At 38.5% G+C, this 21,398-nt stretch overlaps 2 protein-coding genes across 2 annotated transcripts; both read right to left on the bottom strand.

Annotated features, from left to right (window-relative positions):
• Positions 1-2,376: 2,376 nt before the first annotated feature.
• LOC145526338 (olfactory receptor 52H1) lies at positions 2,377-3,324 on the bottom strand. The gene has a single exon (XM_081541779.1). The coding sequence runs from the start codon at positions 3,322-3,324 to the stop codon at positions 2,377-2,379; it is 948 nt and encodes a 315-aa protein (XP_081397905.1).
• Positions 3,325-14,570: 11,246 nt separating this feature from the next.
• LOC145525646 (olfactory receptor 52H1-like) lies at positions 14,571-15,518 on the bottom strand. The gene has a single exon (XM_081539170.1). The coding sequence runs from the start codon at positions 15,516-15,518 to the stop codon at positions 14,571-14,573; it is 948 nt and encodes a 315-aa protein (XP_081395296.1).
• Positions 15,519-21,398: the final 5,880 nt, after the last annotated feature.

The raw sequence follows: 21,398 nt of genomic DNA, 5'->3' as shown, positions 1-21,398 counted from the left end.
CTCACTTACATTTTGCTTTTAATATTGATATTGACCCTATGAGGTAAGAAAGCATTGAAATTTATCAGAAAGTTTACATATGAAAACTAAGATATGGAGTTATCAGCAAAGAGGCATAAAGTCATAAAAATAAAGAAACTCTCCTGAGAAGGCTAGAAAAGGTATAATAGATAACTAGTCCAAAGATAGAGGGCTGGAGAAGGAAAGGGAGACAGTCACTTCCTTTGTTGTTTTTTCTAAGTCATTAAGCTTCCAAGGGAGCCATTCGTGCCTATCAGTGAATAACCACAGGTTCCAGTTCCTACCAGGATAAAAGAAGTATGTATTTTTAAGTGATCTCAGCTCAGTCTCTATTTATTTACTTTTCCATCAGTAAACTTTTTAAAATATCATCTCTTGGAAAAATCCATGTTCTCAGCGAGATGTAAATAACCAGAAGAATAAGAGATCATCTCTTTTGATATCCAACAGCATTTTTAGCAAGCTGGCACAAAAATACAGAGTACTCACTTAGTCAACTGTGGCTTAATCAAAGATAAATACAGTTCACAAAAACAATAATGGGCTTCCCAGCTGGCTCAGTGGTAAAGAATCTGCCTGATGATACAGGAGACCAGGGCTCGATCGCTGAGAGAAGGAAATGGCAACCCACTCCAGTATTCTTGCCTGGGAAGTCCCATGAACAAAAGAACCTGGCAGGGCTGCAGTTCATTGGGTCTCAAAGAGTCGAACACAAGTTGGCATACAAAAACAATAAAAACAGGCTCTGATTCTCCTAGATAGTTTTTTTTACCTTCCTCTGGAGTCTGTTTTCACATGAGTAAGGTTATGTTATATTAAGTGGGAATATCAATAAGACTTAGCAGATTCTTTTCTAGCTCCACATTTATGACTCCCTTGCCATGTGCCTTGGAAAAGTTATTTTCACTCTAAGAGCTTCAGTTTCCTCTTCTAAAAATGAAGTCTGAATGATTCTAGTCCCCCAGGATCTGGTCCTGCCCCTTAACCCCTCACCTCCTATCCCACCTCACTCTGTTGTGATCACACAGATCTTGTTTTTGGCCTCAGCTCATGTCAAGCTGTTTTCAGCCCCAGGGCCTTTGCATGTGCTGTTCTCTCTGCCATTGTCTTTCTCAACAAGTTTTAGTCCATCATTGTATTTGGTTTTGTTTTTCTAATGATTTTATTACTATTTGAAGGTAACACATTTATTCTCTTGCTCCTTATTTGTTACTCTCCCTGGAAAATAAGCTCCAGAGAAGCAAAGCAGAGCCTCTTTCATATTATCTATCCTGAATGCTTAGGACTAAACTTGAAATATATTAGGTACTAAATAAGCAATTCCTGGTTGAATAGACAATTTTCAAAAAAACATATTGAAAGAACTCCACGTCTTTCTTTGATTACAACATGTATTTTCTCAATTCTAATGCTTATGACATTTGGGTGCATCTTACTTTGAATGTATTACTTTACTGTAGTTTTCCCATTCTCATCCTCACACCTCACTGAAGAAATGTATTTTGCAATTGAGTCTTTTAATCAAGGAAATAGACTCTGTAGATAAGAACTCCATAAGTCTTCCAGCCAATGTTGTTGTTTTTTTTGTTTTGTTCTACTTTCATATTGGCTTGAGTTCTCACCTATGTATTATAGGAAGGCTGTAGGAAGTCCAGCTCCCTTCTCAGATCTCCAGCTGTTTTAGGGGATCATTTTTCCTGGGCACTATCTCTGAAGTTCACTTTATCAGTATGTCTTAGAGCCTAAAACATACTCTCCCTTCCCCAAAACCATGGCATTGATAAGTATTTTCTCTTATTCCTATTATAGCAATGCTGATAGAACTCATTATTTATAACAGACTCGTACTGGAAGGTCTTTGGTGTCTAAGGATTGGACATTTAAAGTGAACTACATAAGCATAACATGGACAATAATTAGAATTTATATTATTAAAAATGTCCTAAATCCATCTAATAATCCTCTAAGTAAAAATTTTCAATTTTATATTTTCAGTTTTAATCTCTTTTCTTCAGAGTCTTTGTCCCATTTCACATATTTTTCTCTCTCCATAACTGCAAATTTCAATTTCTAAATTGTTATTGCTATTTTCTATTTAGATTAACTCAGCACTCTGTTTTCCCCTCCTTCTTCTAGATTGTATCCTGCGCAATTTCATATTCCAAAAACAATCATGTCATCAAGGAGTTTTTTAATACATAAAAATCTTTCTTTCATATAAATCATAACAGTCATAAAACACAAAATCACTTGTAGACTGTTCTTACTTTAAATAACATTTGCCTTTTTAAAAAGTTCTTACACATTAATATATGTTAAAAACTTCTCCTAACTTTTCCATTGCACAGTGAAACATTATAATGTACCCTTGTTATAAAATAAAATGATGACCTTTTCTCTGATCTGCTTGGTCTTCACGCCATAAACAATGGGGTTGAGTGCAGGGGGGATAACAATGTAGAGGTTGGCAAACAGGATGTGGAAAGTGTGGGAGACATTGTGTCCAAAGCGGTGAGCAAGGATGGAGAAAAAGGCAGGTGTATAAAACATGAGGATGACACAGACATGAGAACCACAGGTGCCCAGGGCCTTCTGTCGGGCTTCTTGGGAGGGGAGGCAGAAGACAGCACAAAGGATGAGTGTGTAAGAAACGGCAATGAGGATCACATCTGAGATGACTGTCATGATGGGAACGCAAAAGCCATACCAGATGTTGATGGAGATGTCCACACAGGCGAGCCGGGCAACACCTATGTGCTCACAATATGTGTGCGGTATGATGCGTGTCCTACAGAAAGGCAGTCGTGTGAGCAAGAATACAACTGGCAAGATGATGCAGAAACTACGAAAGGAGATTCCCACCACAATCCTGATGATGGTCTTGGGGGTCAAGATAGTGTTGTATCTCAAGGGAGAACAGATGGCCACATAGCGGTCAAATGCCATGGCCATCAAGATGGCTGAATCCAGGACAAAGCTATAGTGGAGGAAGAACACTTGTGTGAGGCACCCTGGGAATGTGATCTCTCGAGCCCCAAGCCAAAAGATACTGAGTGTTTTAGGAACACCAACTGTGGACAAGGTGAGGTCGGTCATAGCCAGCATGGAGAGAAAGAAGAACATGGGTTCATGAAGGCTACGCTCCACCAAGATTAGGTAGAGAAGGATGCAGTTTCCCACGATGGCTACAATATAGATGATACAGAAGGGAATCCCAATCCACACATGGGCTTGTTCCAGGCCTGGGATCCCCACCAGAATGAAGGGTCCTGGGTTGTAACTGCTCAGGTTGAAAAGGACCATGGCAGACCAGGATGGCCCAAGTCCCAGTTTCTGAGGACAGAGGGTGATAAATGTTAGGCTCACTTGAATCACTCTCACTTCCAACAGCTCATTATATATCCCAAAAAATAAAGTGACTGTCTAATTATAATTCAAAGTGAGATACCTTTGTAGTGAAGAAAGATTGTTAGGAAGTTGGCAGGTAACATGCATAAATCACACAGTCTCATATATATTGCAACATACAGTTACTTTTCCTAAAGAGACTATCTTATTTACTCTGGCCATGTCTGATGATTTATACAGCTTTTCCAGGCAGTTTTCCATATTGGCATCAATCATTCTTTTGATTATGCAGTGTACCTCTATTACAAACTACCAATTTACAGGACATATTTTTCCAAGAGTTGGTGGATTATAGCTTACATGACTTTATGGACATCATTAAGGGATTCCCAGGGGTCACTAGTGGCAAAGAAGTCGACTGCCAATGCCAGAGACTTAAGAGATCCAGGTTCGATCCCTGAGCTGGGAAGATCCCCTGGAGGAGGGCATGGCAATCCGCTCCAATATTCTGGCCTGGTGAATCCCATGGACAGAGGAGCCTGGTGGGCTACAGTCCATAGGGTCACACGGAATCAGACACAACTGAAGCAACTTAGCAGGCATGCATGGACATCGTTAGTTAATATCAACTCCTTCTGTCATTGTCCCAGGCAATTATTCACTCTTTTCAAGCTTCATGGTGACTGTGCTTCTTCAATTTGTGAAGTCCACATCACTTTTTTCCATTCAAAATCCTAATTCAGGTTAGCCAACACCGTCTGAGTTCCTATACTATGCTGAGAAACAGGTGCAACTTAAATTTAAATTTTAAAATCCCATACAGTTGAGCTCACGGATTCTTATTCCTCCAAAAACACTGTTTTCCAGAACTCAGTAAATTCTACAGCTTTATACTAACCTAATGCTTTGGAGTTAATAACAGTTTTGATCAAGATTTCTATCCTAAAGAATTATTTCTTTGTAAATTCATATTCTATTTGATAGACTTATCAAATGCAGAACATATACTCTCTTAGATACACACATACTTAGTACTTAAAATTTCAAGAATGCCTTGATCTATACTCACATTCTGTCATACATTTTACCATCATATATTTACCCACATATAATCTTATACAAACCTGAAATCCCTCTTCCCCACTCTCTCTCACACAAACATACACATATCTGCACATTACTACACATATACACTCATATGCACGCACTATACACAGCTATAACAAACACCAAGGATAATATAAAAAATACTGCATAAATGGATTGTATCATTGCCATTTTCTTTGTAAATTACCAAAGTCTTTACTCTGGGAATAAATCTTTTAAGGAGTAGGTCCTCGAAATTTTGCTATTTGAAGCAACATGGATGGGCTTGGAAGGTGCTATTCTAAGTGAAATAAGTCAGACTGAGAAAGACAAACACCGTATGATATCACTTATATGTGGAGCTTAAAAAATACAACAAAGCTGTGAATATAATAAAAAAGAAGCAGGCTCACATATATAGAGAAGAAGCCAATGGTTACCAGTGTGGAGAAGTAGGAGAAAGGGCAATATAATGGTTGGGGAGTGAGAGGTACAAGCTATTGGGTATAAGAGGTTACAAGATATATTGTACAATCTGGAAAAAATAGCCAATATTTTTTCTTATGTGGACCATTTTTTAAGTTTTTAGTTTGTTACAATATTGCTTCTGTTCTGTTTTGGTTTTTTGGCTGAGAGGCATGTGGAATCTTAGTTCTGGACCAAGGATCAAACCCACATTCACTGCATTGGAAAGCGAAGTCTTAGCCACTGGACCAACAGGGAAGTCCCCATATAGCCAATATTTTGTAATAACTGTAAATGGATTATAATCTTTAAAGATAGAATAAAAATTGATTCACTTCCCAGGTGGAAATAAAGATGATCTGTTCCATTGAGGCCAGGAGAGGAGAGCAGAGAAGTTGGCGGGTCAGCCGTAGACTCCCACTGTTTGCAGGACAAAGATGTTTGTGACTCAGCTGTTCAAATTATTATTAATGAACAAATGAACATTACGCACAAAAAAAATACTAGGTTCTTCAACCTTCCTGATCCAGTAATGCATCTACGTGGCAAATGATTTCTATTCTAGAGGTAACTAACCACACAGCAAGGCCAGGGACTTCCAGGATCAGCACTAAGAGGAAGCTTGTGATAGCCACATGCCTCAGACTCCTGACCTGACAAGGTCAAAACTCATGCTCAGCTTTATCCCTACAGGCACTTTTTACCACATTCTTAGGCCCAGTTCACCATACCTTCCATCTCCCAAGCCAGCACTTGGTGTCTTCACTGTTCTGCTTTTGCCAAAGAAAAATAAGGTGTTCTGTTCTTTCTGACCTTCCCTTATCTATAAACAAAATTACACTTCTTATAGAAACTCAAACTCTCCTCTAGTGTCTCTGGAATTCATATGTTCTGGGTTCTGAGAACACAGTGCAGAGTTCAGACAGTGGCCCACAGACCAACCCCTTATATGCTAAGTGTGTGCGTTCTCTGCCACCACCTTCACCCAGCTCTCTTATCCACTGGAGGCCTAAAACTCACCTATTGCCAATGGTAGAGATTTAATTAGGTTATGCAGACTTTGTGTTGAAAATCCCTCTTCTGTGCTGCTCACATACTCAAACAATACATGGTACCAGCACCCGGAAACCATATACTCTGAATCACCGCTCTTCCAGCTGGTCTGAAATCATCTTTTCTTCAGACATGTGTGAGGAAAGGTCTTCTCTAGTTTTTATATTTTCAGGAACTCAAACACAACAGATGTTTCTACAGTCACTCAGAAACATTTACAGACACACACACGGGCACACAAAGTTAGTTCTGAGGCTTGTCGTTTCACAGCTCAGACAAACCTACAATGTGGGGCAATCTACCAAACAGCCTGGTCTTCTCAACATGTCAGTGCCATTACAAGTGTTGGGTACTTGGAGGAGGAAAATACTTTTCTAAAGTCAAATAAATTTAAGGGAATGCACAAGCAAATGCAGTTCTTGATTGAATTCTATTTAAATAAACCAGAACTAGGAGGTAACATATAATTGGTGAAATTTGAACACAAACTAGATATTAGAAGATATAATCAGTATTGATTTGACTAAATGTGATTATGATAGATACACACACACACACATACATGTACCCATATTATTTCAATAGCATATTGGCACAGAGTGGCAGTAGAACCAGAAGGTTTTAATCACAATTTCATAATTTTCTAGCTGTGTGAACTTGGGCAAACTTAGTTGAATTATGTGATCATTGGATTCCTCATTTTTGAAAAGGGCCTAATATCTCTAATTCTTTGTTACTTTTAGGACAAAATGAGACATGCCCTTCAAACCACTCCTTAGTCCAGTGTCTGACACATAGTAAGCATACAATAAGATTTACTTTTTTATTGGATTATATTTTATATCACCCGGACTATCCCCAACAGTCAGATCACACAGTGAAGAAGAAAACAGAAATAGACAGATGCATAAAAACTAACAAGAGTATCCAAACACTTAAAACTACTTCTCAAGTTAGGGCTGTGGGTCCTTGCACATATCTAACAGAAGTTGCCTGAACAGCACTTACCATAGCCATTCTTAATCCAGATGTTTATCTGTTCTAATCATTTAGAGCATATATCCAAGTACAGGAGACCATAAACCCAGCTTAAAAATCTGAGTTGCTTGGGAAAGAAAGTTGTAGTGCTTGGTCTGTGACTCCTAGAAAATGGAACCCTGAGCTTTTCATTCACTCTATCTTTCTCTCCTAATTCCAACCAACCCCCTTGAAATAACCAACACTCACCAAGTTTGGTTATTGGGTCAAATGGAGAGAAGAAAGATTATGGTGATAGACACACAGAAAATCTACAAGAGGACCAGACACATAAGCCAAAGAAAAAAGTGGAGGAGGAAGGAAAGGACTGAGAGACAGGTTGATCTCCCTATTTATTTATTTTTTCCTGGTCGTTGTTCAATGAGGGGAAGAGGTAAAAAATTAGGGCCTGAGGGACTCTAACACCTTCTCTCCTCACTCTCAAGGGGAGAGTATAAAGGAGACTATATTAACCCTACCTGGGTCTGCGAGCTAACACTGCCTCAGGGTATGTTTTTGTTGTTACATTTGCATGTGAGCTCTGTGCCTATGGGTATGTGGCCATGTGTGTCCACCGATCAGACCACCTAGGTTTCGAGGTCATGCCCTAACCATATAAATGACTTTGAATAGAAAATTGACATCTAATATAGTCCCTACTTCTCAAGATTATGGCTTTCTTGGTGGCTCAGTGATAAAGAATCTGCCTGCCAATGCCAAAGCAGGAGACCCAGGTTCGATCTGTGGGTTGGAAAGATCCCCTAGAGAAGGAAACGGCAACCCACTCCAGTACTGTTGCCTAGGAAATCCCATTAAATAGAGGGGCTTGGCAGGTTACATACAGTTCATGAGCTCACAAAGAGTCCCCAGCTGAGCATGTATGGCCTCTAAGATCTTGGCGAGGAAATCCAAGATCAGAAGATCTCGTTTAAAGATTGACAGATTAGGACAAAAAAGAGGGACAGTGCCTGTGAAAATGCTTAGCACAGTGGCGGACTCACAGTGGACCTGTTGGAAGGATGAGATGGCTCACTTCAGGTAATCTAACACAGCTTTTCAGAGTGAGGCCCCAGGATCTGCATTCCTAAACTCTACAATGAATTTTTGAGCCTTTTATTTCCTCCCGGAGAACCCATATATACGTAGATGAGAGCATAAAAACTGGAACACAGGAAAGTTGGTCGAAACTACAACATGAGGACAACATGAGGATGGTTTTTGAGTATCAAAGAGGGCATCCTATTTGGAACTTCTTTGGCTAAATATCCCACTTTAGATTCAAAACTATTATGTCCCAGACTGCATTTGTAACATCCCCAACCTATTCCTTTCAATGTTCCTAAGCTCTGCAATTGTCACACCTCTCTACTTACATGAATTTTTTAACCAAATTATTGTATAATACTGTTTCCTCTTAAACATCTTCTGAATCCATTCTCACTCTGTCTTCCTTAGATCTGCCTGTTGATACTGTCAGGCATTCTCGGGGCTCAGATCTCAATTTAGAACTAGGAGGCGTTTCTCCTACAACTCTAAGGGCCAGGTCAATTTTCCTGAGTTTGGTGAATCTAGTCTTTCTGTCTTAAGTTTACAAAGATATTCAGCAATAACTCTGCAAGTGAACTTTAAAATTGCTCATATCTTTGCTTTTATCTCATCCCTACGCAGGTTTCCTTCTGGTTGGACACTGAGTACAAATAATTCCATTTTCAATGGCTATTTTTTTATATATAACATTGAAAGACTATTGAAAACATCAGTCAAATGCCTACCAGAGTTTTCTCTGAGGTACTGTAAGTCGAATTTTCTTGAACCAGAATTCATATAAGAAAAGTATGTACGTTAAAGTCACCGAAAATTCCAAATCTTACCTTTGGTGTCATCTGTACCTTTATGAAGACAACTGTCATTTCTGGCTATTCATTAAGTGCAAAAGAACTGTTTATAGGTAGATTAAGTGAGTTTTATATGAACACTTGGTCCTTACAAAATGTTATGTAGAACTTACAACTTAATGTTTCCATAACCTGATGTAATAAAAAGAGTTTTCTAGTGAATCAGTTATTGATTTTTACTGAATTAAAATAGGAATATACTCTGGTGTCCCTGCCCTCCTTATTTATAATTCACACCCTAAAAATTTGAATTACATCCCATCCTTTATCCCAACTTAAATAACAGCAAAACACCAACTATTATTTTACATACAAATCTTACGGTTCTGTTAGCATGATCTAGGAGAGCTGCCTTAATAGATAACTGATCCTGCTACTTACAGGAGTACAAATCAACTATTTTAAAATGAAAGTCTCCAAAAGTTAATTACTATCATACATTAACAATTTCTTTAACTTGAAATTGTGTTACTCTTTTTTTAAATGATTAAGAGATTAAGCAATTAAATGAAAGTGGAAATTTCCTTATCCTGTTTTATTATTTTTTACATGTTAATTTTGGCCCCTATCAATTACTTGGACTCCCACTTAGCTATTTTGTACAACAAAATAACTCTGTGAATCAGAGTTATTTCACAAGGACTCAGCCCCAGAGACAGGTATTCTATTGGGTTGTTTCTAATTGACATTGGCTGTGCCTTTTCATCAGGCTACTGAAGGGGGTAGGTTTTTCTTTGGTCACAAACGATGCCCACATCCAGGGTTATAGTGCATGAGAATGGGTGGCTGTTTTATCCGGTGACCTCCGCCTCCATTCCTCCCTCAAAACTATCACAAACTCCATCATTAAAACAAAAGATTTATATATAATGTTTTATAATACAATTTGGGGCTTTGTTGCCACCTTACTTAAAATTCCTATAGCTTTACATTTTTATTAGAATATTAAACAAACTTCTGAAATGATCTGGATTTTTCTATCTTCTGCAGTCTCACTTTTTGTTATTCCCTCTACCTACACCCACCCCACCCCCATCAGTTTCCAGTTCCTTTAAAACGCTGAGCCTTTTTTCAACTGTGTCTTTATACACACTAATCCCTTTTGTTTTTTCAAAAAACAAGCATATATTTTATGTATGACATAAAAATAATAAGCAAGTTTATTCATCCATAAATGTCTACTTTTCCTTTTTCCCAGTTTTGTTCAGGTATAGTTGACAAATAAAATTGTACATATTTAGGGAAGTCCTTAGTGGTCCACTTGTTAGGACTCTGGGCTTTCACTGCCATGGCCCAGGTTCAATCTGGTTGGGGAACTAAAATCCAGCAAGCTGTGCCATGTGGCCAAAAACATATTGTATATATTTGAAGTATATATCATGGTAGCTTGATATAATATACATTATTAAGTATTTACCACAATCAAGTTAATTAACACATCCATAATGTTACATATTTGTGTGTATGTATGTGTGTGTGTGTGTGTGTGTGGTGAAAATATTTACAGCTTACTCCCTTAGCAAAATTCAAGTATACAATACAGTATATTAACTACAGTCATAATATTGCACGTTAGATCTCCAGAGCTTGTTTATATACAAGCTTATAACTGAAACTTTGAACCCTTTGATCAACATCCCCCCCATGCCCCCAATCCCCACTGTAACTCTCTGTTTCTATGTGTTCAACTTAAAGAAAAAAAAAATTATTTCACATATAAGTGAAACCACACAGTATTTTTCTCTTTTTCTGTATGGCTAATTTCACTTAGCGCAACACCTTTCATCTGTGTAGATCACAAATGGTAAAATTTTCTTCTTTCTTGTGGCTGAACAATATTTCATTGTGTGTGTGTAATCTCACTTATTTATTTTTGCCAATTTTACCTGTGCTTTGGCTATCATCCAAAAAACCATTGTCAAGATAAATGTACAAGTGCTTTTTCCCTATGTTTGCTACTAGGAATTTTATAATTTATGCTCATACGTTTAAAACAATCTATTTTGAGTTCAGTTTTGTGAATGATTTAATATCAGAATCCAGTTTTATTATTTTGCTTGTGGATATTGTTTTTCCAATACCATTTATTAAACAGACTATCCTTTCCCTGGTGGCACAGCTGTAAAGAATCTGCCAGCTCATGCAGGAGACACAGGAGAGGCAGGTTCAATCCCTGGGTCAGGAAGATGCTCTGAAGGAGGAAATGGCAACCCACTCCAGTATTCTTGCCTGGAAAATCCCATGGACAGAGGAGCCCAGCGGGCTGTATTACATGAGGTCTCAAGAGATGGACATGACTTAGCCACTAAACAATAACAGCAACATCCTTTCTCTATTGGTGCCCTTGTGGACCATATATGCAAGGACTTATTTCTTGGCTTTCTTATCTGTTCAATTAATCCATGTGTCTGTTTTTGTACCATTCTATAATTACTGTACAGTTTTGATTATTATTGCTTTATAGTTTGAAATCAGGAATTGTGTTGTCTCCAGCTTTGTTCTTCCTTCTTTAGATTGCTTCGGCTCTTCAGGTCTTTTGTGGTTTCATACAAATTTTAGGATGATTTTTCGTATATTTCTGAAAAATGCCATTAGAATCTTGATAAAGATTGTATTGAATCTGCAGATGGCTTTGGGTTGCATGAAGACTTTAACAATATTCATTCTCCCCATGCAAGAATATAAGATATCTTTCCATTTACAGGTATTCCTCACTTTTTGAAAGTTTGCTTCATACCCCTTTACTTTTACAAAAGACTTACTTTAGTAACTATTTTCATTAACTGAAAGAAGTCTGAAGAGAACTATTGTATTGTGAAAAGAAAAGTGAAAAGCAAGAATCATGTTCAACATTTTTGTTTTGCAACCAGATATTATAGAACAGTGCACGCCCAGAGCAGCCAGAGTGATACTACCAATCTCCTTTCCCAGGAATTACTCTTCAGTATCTCAGCATCAAGTCATCATAACTTTGAACTGTGTCAGTGAGCAGCTATGCTGTATCTCAACTTATTTTAATGTATCTGTTGGCAAGATGTGTCTTAAGGTAATTTTTGCTTTAAGTCATTTTGGCTTATGCAAAGTTTTATAGAAATGTTCTACTTTTGGGTAATGGGGAAACTGGTGTTTGTGTCTTCATTACTTTTATCAATGTTTTATAGTTTTCAGTGTACAGATATTTCACCTCCTCTGCTTAAATCATGCCATCCACCTTCCCCTGCTTGCCTGACTTCTCATGATTCTCATTGTTCTTAGAGAAAATTTTATTTCTTTCAGGTAGGGCCTTCCAAAAAGCCTAATTTGAAGCTGCTTTCCTTTGATAGTCTCTCTCCAAAGGCACTGCTTTTAACATTTGGGTTAGTTTCTGTCCGTTTTAAAACCTAATGCAATCTGAAATTACATGTTCATTTGGGTGTTTATATGATCGAGGCTTGTTTCCATCACTGGATTACAATTTCCACTAAATGGGGAACATATTGATTTTGTTCAATATGATGAAAACAATACCTAGCTCAGTGTTTCAGATATTAAATTTTGTGTCAAGCATTTTGCTAAACATTGTTGAATGAATGAATAATGATTGCTAGCAATGGCACCCCACTCCAGTACTCTTGCCTGGGAAATCCCATGGACGGAGGAGCCTGGTAGGCTACAGTCCATGGGGTCGCTAAGAGTCGGACACGACTGAGCGACTTCACTTTCACTTTTCACTTTCGTGCATTGGAGAAGGAAATGGCAACCCACTCCATTGTTCTTTCCTGGAGAATCCCAGGGACGGGGGAGGCTGGTGGGCTGCCGTCTATGGGGTTGCACAGAGTCGGACACGACTGAAGCCACTTAGCAGCAGCAGCAGCAGCAGCAGTAGCAGTGTCCACTTAGTACTCTGAATGCCCCAGAATATATGGACTAAACCAGGCTTAAAGAGACTAGCATTATATTACGTCCTCACTAAATTTTTAGCTATTATTAAATGGTAAGTTAAGGTGTTCTAATGATCTGTACTGGAATAAGGGACTGAAGAATTCCATGAAATTACATATTCAAAAAAAATGTGATTAATTACATAACTTGGTGCCTTTTCTCTAAGAAGTCTCTGAAGATACTGCTTTCTGCTCTTCCTTTCAGAAGTAAGTAGTTTTACTTCTCTGAACACTTGACTGGCTTGTAATTTATAGACACTGTGAATTATGCAACTAAATCATGCTTAACTCTCACATAACCTAGAACTGAATTCTTGACCCATGTGCAATAAGAGAATGGGAATTCATGGTATATGGAAACTGTATTAGCTATCTTTTTTATTTTTTAAAAAATATCTTTCTCTGGTTTTTTTCATTTTACCTTTACTTTCTCTGCTACTTATACTTCATAGTATTTTTATTCTGCAAATAATTTTGGAAACAACATATGTGCCTGTGTCCCATAGTAAAAAGAACATGCAAACTTGAGTCTCTGAGTCCAAAGAGTGTATCTTTCATACTAAAATTCTATGTTGAGAATTACATAGAAATGTAAATCTAGTGACATGTGAGTGAAGGGGTAACATCAAGGTGAGAACGCAATCTAGAATTTGAGAAACCATGTAGAACTCTGATATTTTGATTCAGATGAAGAGTGATGAGTGTTTGACCCTCTGTGGTAAGGGGAAGGAATGCTCACTCTCGACTGATGAATCTAGAAGTTGTCTACAAAAAGCAGTAGGATTTAAGGTCACAGTAAATATGGGAGGATATCAGACATCAGCTACCATTGGCACCCATCAAACACCAAAAATAGTTATTCCTTGACTGATTTAGTGACTGAATGACTCACTATAACCAAATTAAGCATACTGCAATTGAAAAGATGATGAATAATATAAACAGAGATACATTTTTGGCATCAGACTACATTTAGTTTGGGATATAAGAATGAAGAAGAGACTCAGAGCTAGCAATGTTTCTGATTGGTCAAGTTTCAAAACACATCTTAATCTGTACATGCTTTTTCATCTTATTGGCAGTGGGAATTAAGCTTCCTCTGTATATTCCTACTTAGAGGACTGTACCCATCCCAACTTGCTTGGTTTTTTCATGAGACTGAGTGAAAAATGAGCTTTGGGTTTCATCATCACCTTCTCCCTTGATCTAAAATAAACATCTGCACTCTCAATTTAGTCATTCATGATTATTCGCCATTTTTTCTAGATAAACATTGCTTATGCACCAAGAACATGCCAGAATCCATACTTGATGCCATCCAGAAATGGACTGAAGTATCCAAACTAAAAATCCAGAACCTCGCAGAGTCATCATGGTAGAAGTCCTTTGCTCTGCAAGTTGTAGAAACTACTATGATATATAAATCTGAAAAAAATCAGATTCTTTAAAAATATCTTTATAGAGAAAAAAAGATGCTGATTATTTTATTATTTTCATTTAAAGTTTTATAATCAGCTTGAAGAAATAAAAAGAAATTGAATTTTTTTTGATTCCTAAAATCAAAACATTTCCTAGACTAAAAATTTGGTTTTTGTAACTGGAATGGCAGAGAAGATTTCTGCCTAAAATAATAAAGAAACAAAATATCACACTTTTGATTAATAAAAAACTTTTTTATCAGTCCCTTCTCTGGGGTCAAAGTGACAGATTTAGTCTTTAAGGTGGACTAGGGACTTGCCCCTGCCCCCTAGACTTCAGGCATGTATCAATAGGACCTCTTAGGTAAGAGCAGAAGAATGACTTTCTCTCGTATCTGCTTAGTCTTTACTCCGTAGACGATAGGGTTGAGTGCAGGTGGGATGATAACATAGAGGTTGGCAAACACAATGTGAAAGGTCCGAGGGACATTGTGTCCAAAGCGATGTGCAAGGATGGAGAAGAACGCTGGTATATAGAACATTAGGATGACACAGATGTGGGAACCACAGGTGCCTAGGGCCTTCTGGCGAGCATCCTGAGAAGGGAGGCGAAATACAGCACAGAGGATAAGAATGTAGGAGACAGCAATTAGAATCACATCTATAATCACTGTCATGATGGGAACACAAAACCCATACCAGATATTGATGGAGATGTCAGCACAGGCTAGTCGAGCAACACCTATGTGCTCGCAGTATGTGTGAGGGATGTTATGTGTCCTGCAGAAGGGTAGATGATTTACAAGGAAAACACATGGGACAAAAACACAGAAGCTTCTGAAGGAGATCCCTACAGCAATTTTGACAATGTTCCTGGGGGTCAGACTAGTGGTGTATCTCAAGGGTGAACAAATGGCCACATAGCGGTCAAATGCCATGGCCAGCAGTATAGCTGAGTCCAGAACAAAGCTGTAGTGCAGAAAGAATAATTGTGTGAGACAGCCAGGAAAGCTGATTTCCTGGGGACCAAACCAGAAGATGCTCAGAGATTTTGGAACACAGGTGGTAGACAGTATAAGATCAGTAATAGCCAGCATGGAAAGGAAAAAGAACATGGGTGCATGAAGACTGTGCTCCATTGCAATGAGGTAGAGAAGGATACTATTACCCACAATGGCCACAAGGTAGATGAGGCAGAAGGGGATGCTGATCCAGACGTGGTACTGCTCAAGTCCAGGGATGCCCAAAAGGGTAAAGGCACCCATGCTGTAGCCAGTTAGGTTGTATGTGGCCATTGAAATCTGATTAACAGGTTCTGTGTCCTAAAACAAATTGTATATAATTAACATATGCCAAGAAACAACCTCCCTTTGCTATTAAGAGCAATGCTTATCTTCTCTAAAAAGAGTCTAAAATACTAGTACTCCTGATACTAAGCACCAGGTCTCTCCAAAGTCTTCTTCAAACTGCATAAAATGCTGTTTCAGTTTTAATGACTGAGTTTTCCCTAGGTTAATATAATGTGTTGCTGTATAGATATGAGTATAGAGAAAAATAATCTAACTATAATCTGAGAAAAAAGAAAATTAGAAAAGTAAGGCATTATTAAAAAATTATTTACTTATTTTTTATTTTGGGCTGTGCTGGCTCTTTGTTGCTGCTCACAGTCTTTCTTTAGTTGTGGCTGCTCATGGGCTTTCTTTAGTTGTGGCAAATGGGGGCTACTCCTAGCTGTGGTGCATGGGCTTCTCATTGCGGTCGCTTCTCTTGTTGTGGACCATGGGATCTAAGGTGCACGGGCTTTGGTATTTGCAGCATGTGGGCTCAGTATTTGCGGTTCCTGGGCTCTAGAGCCCAAGGTCAATAGTTGTGGCACATGGGCTTAGTTGCTCCAAGGCATGTGGAATCTTCCCAGACCAGGGATCAAACATGTGTCCTCTGCATTGGCAGGAGGATTCTTATATATTGTGCCACCAGGAAAGTCCCAAAAAGTAAGGCATTTCAACTGGAAAAATAGGAGGCAATTTATCATGACAGACTCCTCCCATAGACCAGTCTCATAAAGTATTACCTCATTTAGAACAATTGTCTGAGATTATTTTTATTCTCCTAATTTTCTTTTAACAGAAACTAAAACTCTGAGTGCTATAGTACCCAAGATCTCATCTTTAGTAACTGGCAGAGCCAAGAACATTAAAGTCCACAGACAACAATGCTCTACCTCAGGTGACTTCTTTAATACTCTGTTAGATGAGAAGAATTGAGAAGAGGTAGTGAGTGTAGAGTTTAACGAAAGACATAAACCTAGAACTGTAATTTGACACACCAACCCTATTGTAGTTGCAATGATTTCCCTGACTCTAGAAAGTCTTGGGATTTGCAGACCATAATGTGCTCTGAGGTTGTGTTTAATGTCTCACCATGGAGGATAATATGAGAAAGATATGTAGCCAGCCTCCAACCCACCCTTAGGATTTAATAAGGCAGTTATTTCAAAGGTGCTTTTGATAAAGACAGAGATGATTTCTAGTGGAAAAAATATAAAATTTATATATTCTAAATTCTGAGCCAAGATAAAAGCAAATAAACAACCTCTATAGTAAGAGTTCTTTTCCTTTGGAGAAGGAAATGGCAATCCACTCCAGTATTCTTATCTGGAGAAGTCCATGGACAGAGGAGCCTGGGAGACTACAGTCCATGGGGTCGGGAAGAGTCAGACACAACAGAGCAACTAACACTACTACTACCATAGTAAGAGTTAACATTTTTTGAGAACTTTCATTATACTACACAAAACTAAAGCTCTCTACATGAAATCATTTCTATACTCCTCTTAACAATGAGATAGATAAAAGCGTTATCCACATTTTAAAGATATAGAAACTGAAGCAGAGAGAGTTAAGTAACTTGCCACTGCCACACAGTGAGGAAATCACAGAGCTGGGGCTCAAACTCGAGCAGTCATTTCCTAGACTCCTGTGTATATGACCAAAATTCTCTATACAGTCTATGGAAAATTGTATATACATGACATCTGTATAGCAAAAGACTTAGACATAAAGAAAACAGAAAACTGAAAGCATATAGCAAATTAGTGTAATATTGAGCACATCACTTATGATTTAAAATGTAGATGTCTGGGGCTTCCCTTGTGGTTCAGTGGTAAAGAATCTGCCTACCAATGCGGAAGACATGGGTCTGATCCGTGGTCCATGAAGATCTCACATGCCCTGGAGTATCTAAACTCCTGCACCACACCTATTAAGCCTGTGCTCTAGAGTCCACGAGCCACAACTACTGAGCCCATGTGCTGCAACTACAGAAGCCTGCATGCCCTAGAGCCTGGTACTCCACAACACAAGAATAGACTCCGCTTACCACAACTAGAGAAAGGCTGACACAGCAACGAAGATCAGCACAGCCAAAAATAATATAAATAAAATTAAAACTTTTGTAAATGTAGATTTCTGAATTCCTATACTTAAAAGCATAGGTATCAATGAACTCTTTTAAAATAAAATCTGATTATATGTTGCTCACATGAAAAAGATCTAAAGCAAAGTACCCAGAAAGGGTAAAACAAAAGGATAAACTGGGGAACATCAGACAACGTTATAGACAAAGAACACAAACTTTACAAAATGAAAATAAGAAAAAGTAAAGCTTACCTTTCAATGTATTAAATGAAAAAACAAATACTTTGCACTATTAAAAGGAACACTCCTAAGTGAAGGTGTAAGTCACACTGCCTATAGATATCCATTCTTAGTACTCATTTAGCATAAATGTTTATTAGAAACAACCTATTCATTCACCCAACTTTTTTATTTTCTTATTATTATCTGTCACAGACTTCCTTGTAATTCCCTTGATTATTTGAAAATATATATCTGGCTATTATCTGCAACAAGTTTAATATCCTTGCCCTTTACCTACCCAAAACTTTCCCCTCAAAGTAGCACAGCATCATGCTGGATGAATTTATTTTGTTACTGATGATCAGCCTACCCAATTCTAGGGCCATATCTTTGAAGTATTGTAACCCCAGATTGACTAACCTCGTAAATCACAAATATGGTTTTATATCTGTCCTATGATGTGAGTCACCTATTACCAATCTGTTCCTTAAGAACCTCAATGCCTCTACAGCACTGGCTTTGTCACTATCATTCCTTCAGTATCCATGTGTCTTTGCATCCCTCTTTATGTAGTTTAACATCTACGAGTCATCATTTCAACTACTCTCTTAAAATATTTTGCTGCTCTCGCTCCACTGAGCTTCCATGATATATAAATGGCAAAATACAATTCCTTGATTAAAAAACCTAGTAAGTACTCTAGGTCATGATGGAAAAATACTTCTTAGTTAAGCATATTTGTGTTCCCCAAATTTCATAATCATCAGCCTTAAACTTAATCCTCAACACTGCCCAATTGTCCAACAACATGATCTTGTACAACTCAGTCTCCCTGTATGACTTTTTTTTGGCTACACCATGTGGAATCTTAGCTGCCTGACTAGGGATTGAACCCAGGCCATTAGTAGTAAAAGCAAAGAGCCCTAACCACTGGACCACCAGGGAATTCTCTGGCTTTTTTCCCTACTCTCTTTTAAACACATTCACCATCCCCAAATTCCTCTTTCTCAACAGATAATGTGTTATTTTACTTCATAGAGAAATTAGAACCATTAGATATTCCCTTGTGGCTCAAATGATAAAGAATCTGCGTGCGATGCGGGAGACACAGGTTCAATCTCTGGATCGAAAAGATCCCCTGGAGAAGGGAATGGCAATCCACTCCAGTATTCTTGCTTAGAGAATTGCACAGACAGGGGAGCCTGGCAGTCTATAGTCCATGGGGTCGCAAAGGGTCGGACATGACTGAGTGACTAACATTTTCACTTTCAGATATAAATCATGTATAGACACCCTAGACAGCATACTAAAAAGCAGAGACATTACTTTGCCAACAAAGGTCCGTCTAGTCAAGGCTATGGTTTTTCCAGTCGTCATGTATGGATGTGAGAGTTGGACCATAAAGAAAGCTGAGTGCCGAAGAATTGACACTTTTGAACTGTGGTGTTGGAGAAGACTCTTGAGAGTCCCTTGGATGGCAAGGAGATCCAACCAGTCCATCCTAAAGGAAATCAGTCCTGAATATTCATTGGAAGGACTGATGCTGAAGCTGAAACTCCAATACTTTGGACACCTGATTCAAAGAACTGACTCACTGGAAAAGACCCTGATGCTGAGAAAGATTGAAGGCAGGAGGAGAAGGGGATAACAGAGGATGAGATGGTTGGATGGCATCACCGACTCAATGGACAAGAGTTTGAGTAAGCTCCAGGAGTTGGTGATGGACAGGGGAGCCTGGTGTGCCACAGTCCATGGGTTGCAAAGAGTTGGACATGACTGAGTGACTGAACTGAACTGATAACTGAAAATCATGTATAGTGGAAAGTCCATGCAGCTAGGAAGACCAAGCATAGCCCTAAATAAATAAATTTTAAAAATTAAGAGAAAAAAAAAAAGACTGAGTCTTTTTATTCACACCCAGAGAACCATGTACATAAGCCTTTTGGAAGGCTGTATCAGAATTTATTGCATTTACTTGCCTATCATCTATCTTTCTTGAGGGTAAAGATTTTCATATTCATAGCTTTATCTCCTTATTCTAGCTTAATTTTTATTAAACCTGTAAGTTTTACTGAATAAATGAGTAAAGTTTAAGTCACTGCACACACACAAGCTCTTGCTTGCCATGGGTCCTTTGTGTATGTTCAGCCACATCACTCCCCATCCCACCTTTATTCTATTCACCCTGTATTCATTAAAGTGCACGTTAATGAACAAATGGCTAAAATAATGGGTTAATTAATTAACTGACAAACACACAACATATTTTTGCACATATACCCAGAAGCACATGGAATCATAGGGAAAGTCTTCACAAAGTCACAGTACAGACACTGCTTAAGAACTCTGATTTTAGAGTCAAGTGTCCTGAATTTGCACTTAATCTGTGCCTCTTTTTTCATTATACTTAACACGTTATTTGATTTCTTTAAAATGCCTGTTTCCTCATAGTATTTTTCTGAAGAGATTTTCTACAGGAGAAACATCCTCACCTCAATGACTGGAAAATAGTAGGCTCTCAATAAATAGCAACTAGTATGTAATATCATTATGACAACAAATAGAGGCAAATGCACAGATATGGCAGAAAGTGTCAAATCACAGAAAATCCAGAGTGCCAGTCCAGTGTTCTGGATCCTAGTTCTTAGACCATTTTGGTTCGGCTATTGAATTGCCTGCATGACAGCTCCAGTCCTGCTTGCTCCCTTTGTTTTGTTTCTCCATCCTCATTTTAATCCTTAGACTTCATACTCTGGCTCCCTAGCCTGTGGACTGTCTCATAGGGAAATGCGGACTGAGCCCACCTTGTCTCTTCTTGTTCCTCCTCTCAGGGCCTCTGCGTGTCCTTCAGTCAGTCTGCCCCAGGATCTGGCTGAGTCATGACTCTGGCTTTCCAATCACATCTGCCCTGCCCCCACACCAAGACTCACCAATCCCCAGCTCCTTCATAAGAATGGACAGAAACAGCACCCTTAAGGGGCCGATCTTCTTTCTCTTCCTGGGATTTCGGAGGGGACATAGAGGCTGGTGGGCCCCTGAGGTACAGCAGACACTAATCCAATTGTTGACTTGTGGGAGGCACAGTGAGGCTCTTCCCAGATGGTCTAGTTCATGAAGTTCTGAGGTCCCAAAGGTTGGGATGGACTGAGTCCCTGCAGGCTCAGATCTTCCTGGACAAGCGGTGTCTCAGGGAGCAGAATCTCCTGGGGCTTTCAAAATGGCTGGGAAAGTCTTCTACAGAGATACTCTCTGTATTTTTTGTGTGTGAGTGTGTGTGTTTTGTGTGTGTTTCAGAGAACTTGCATGTCTTTGAGTGATATTTTGTTTATGCTATAAATTTTCAAAGGTTATTTTCATAAAATGTAAATAGATTTATAGAATAAACATGGACTCTTCTTTCTGACACCTAAAAAGAGAATAGCCGAGTTATCACAAATCATTCATCTTGATCAAACACTTGAGCTTTCATATAAAACTCCTTACACATAAACTTGCCAGCCCTGCTGATTTTGAAGTCTACTTCAAAATACTTTAGAA

This window comes from Giraffa tippelskirchi, chromosome 11 (assembly GCF_054371585.1).
Source record: "Giraffa tippelskirchi isolate mGirTip1 chromosome 11, T2T-mGirTip1v1.2.pri, whole genome shotgun sequence".
NCBI classification, from domain to species: domain Eukaryota; kingdom Metazoa; phylum Chordata; class Mammalia; order Artiodactyla; family Giraffidae; genus Giraffa; species Giraffa tippelskirchi.
This window is presented reverse-complemented; position numbering and strand designations above follow the sequence as displayed.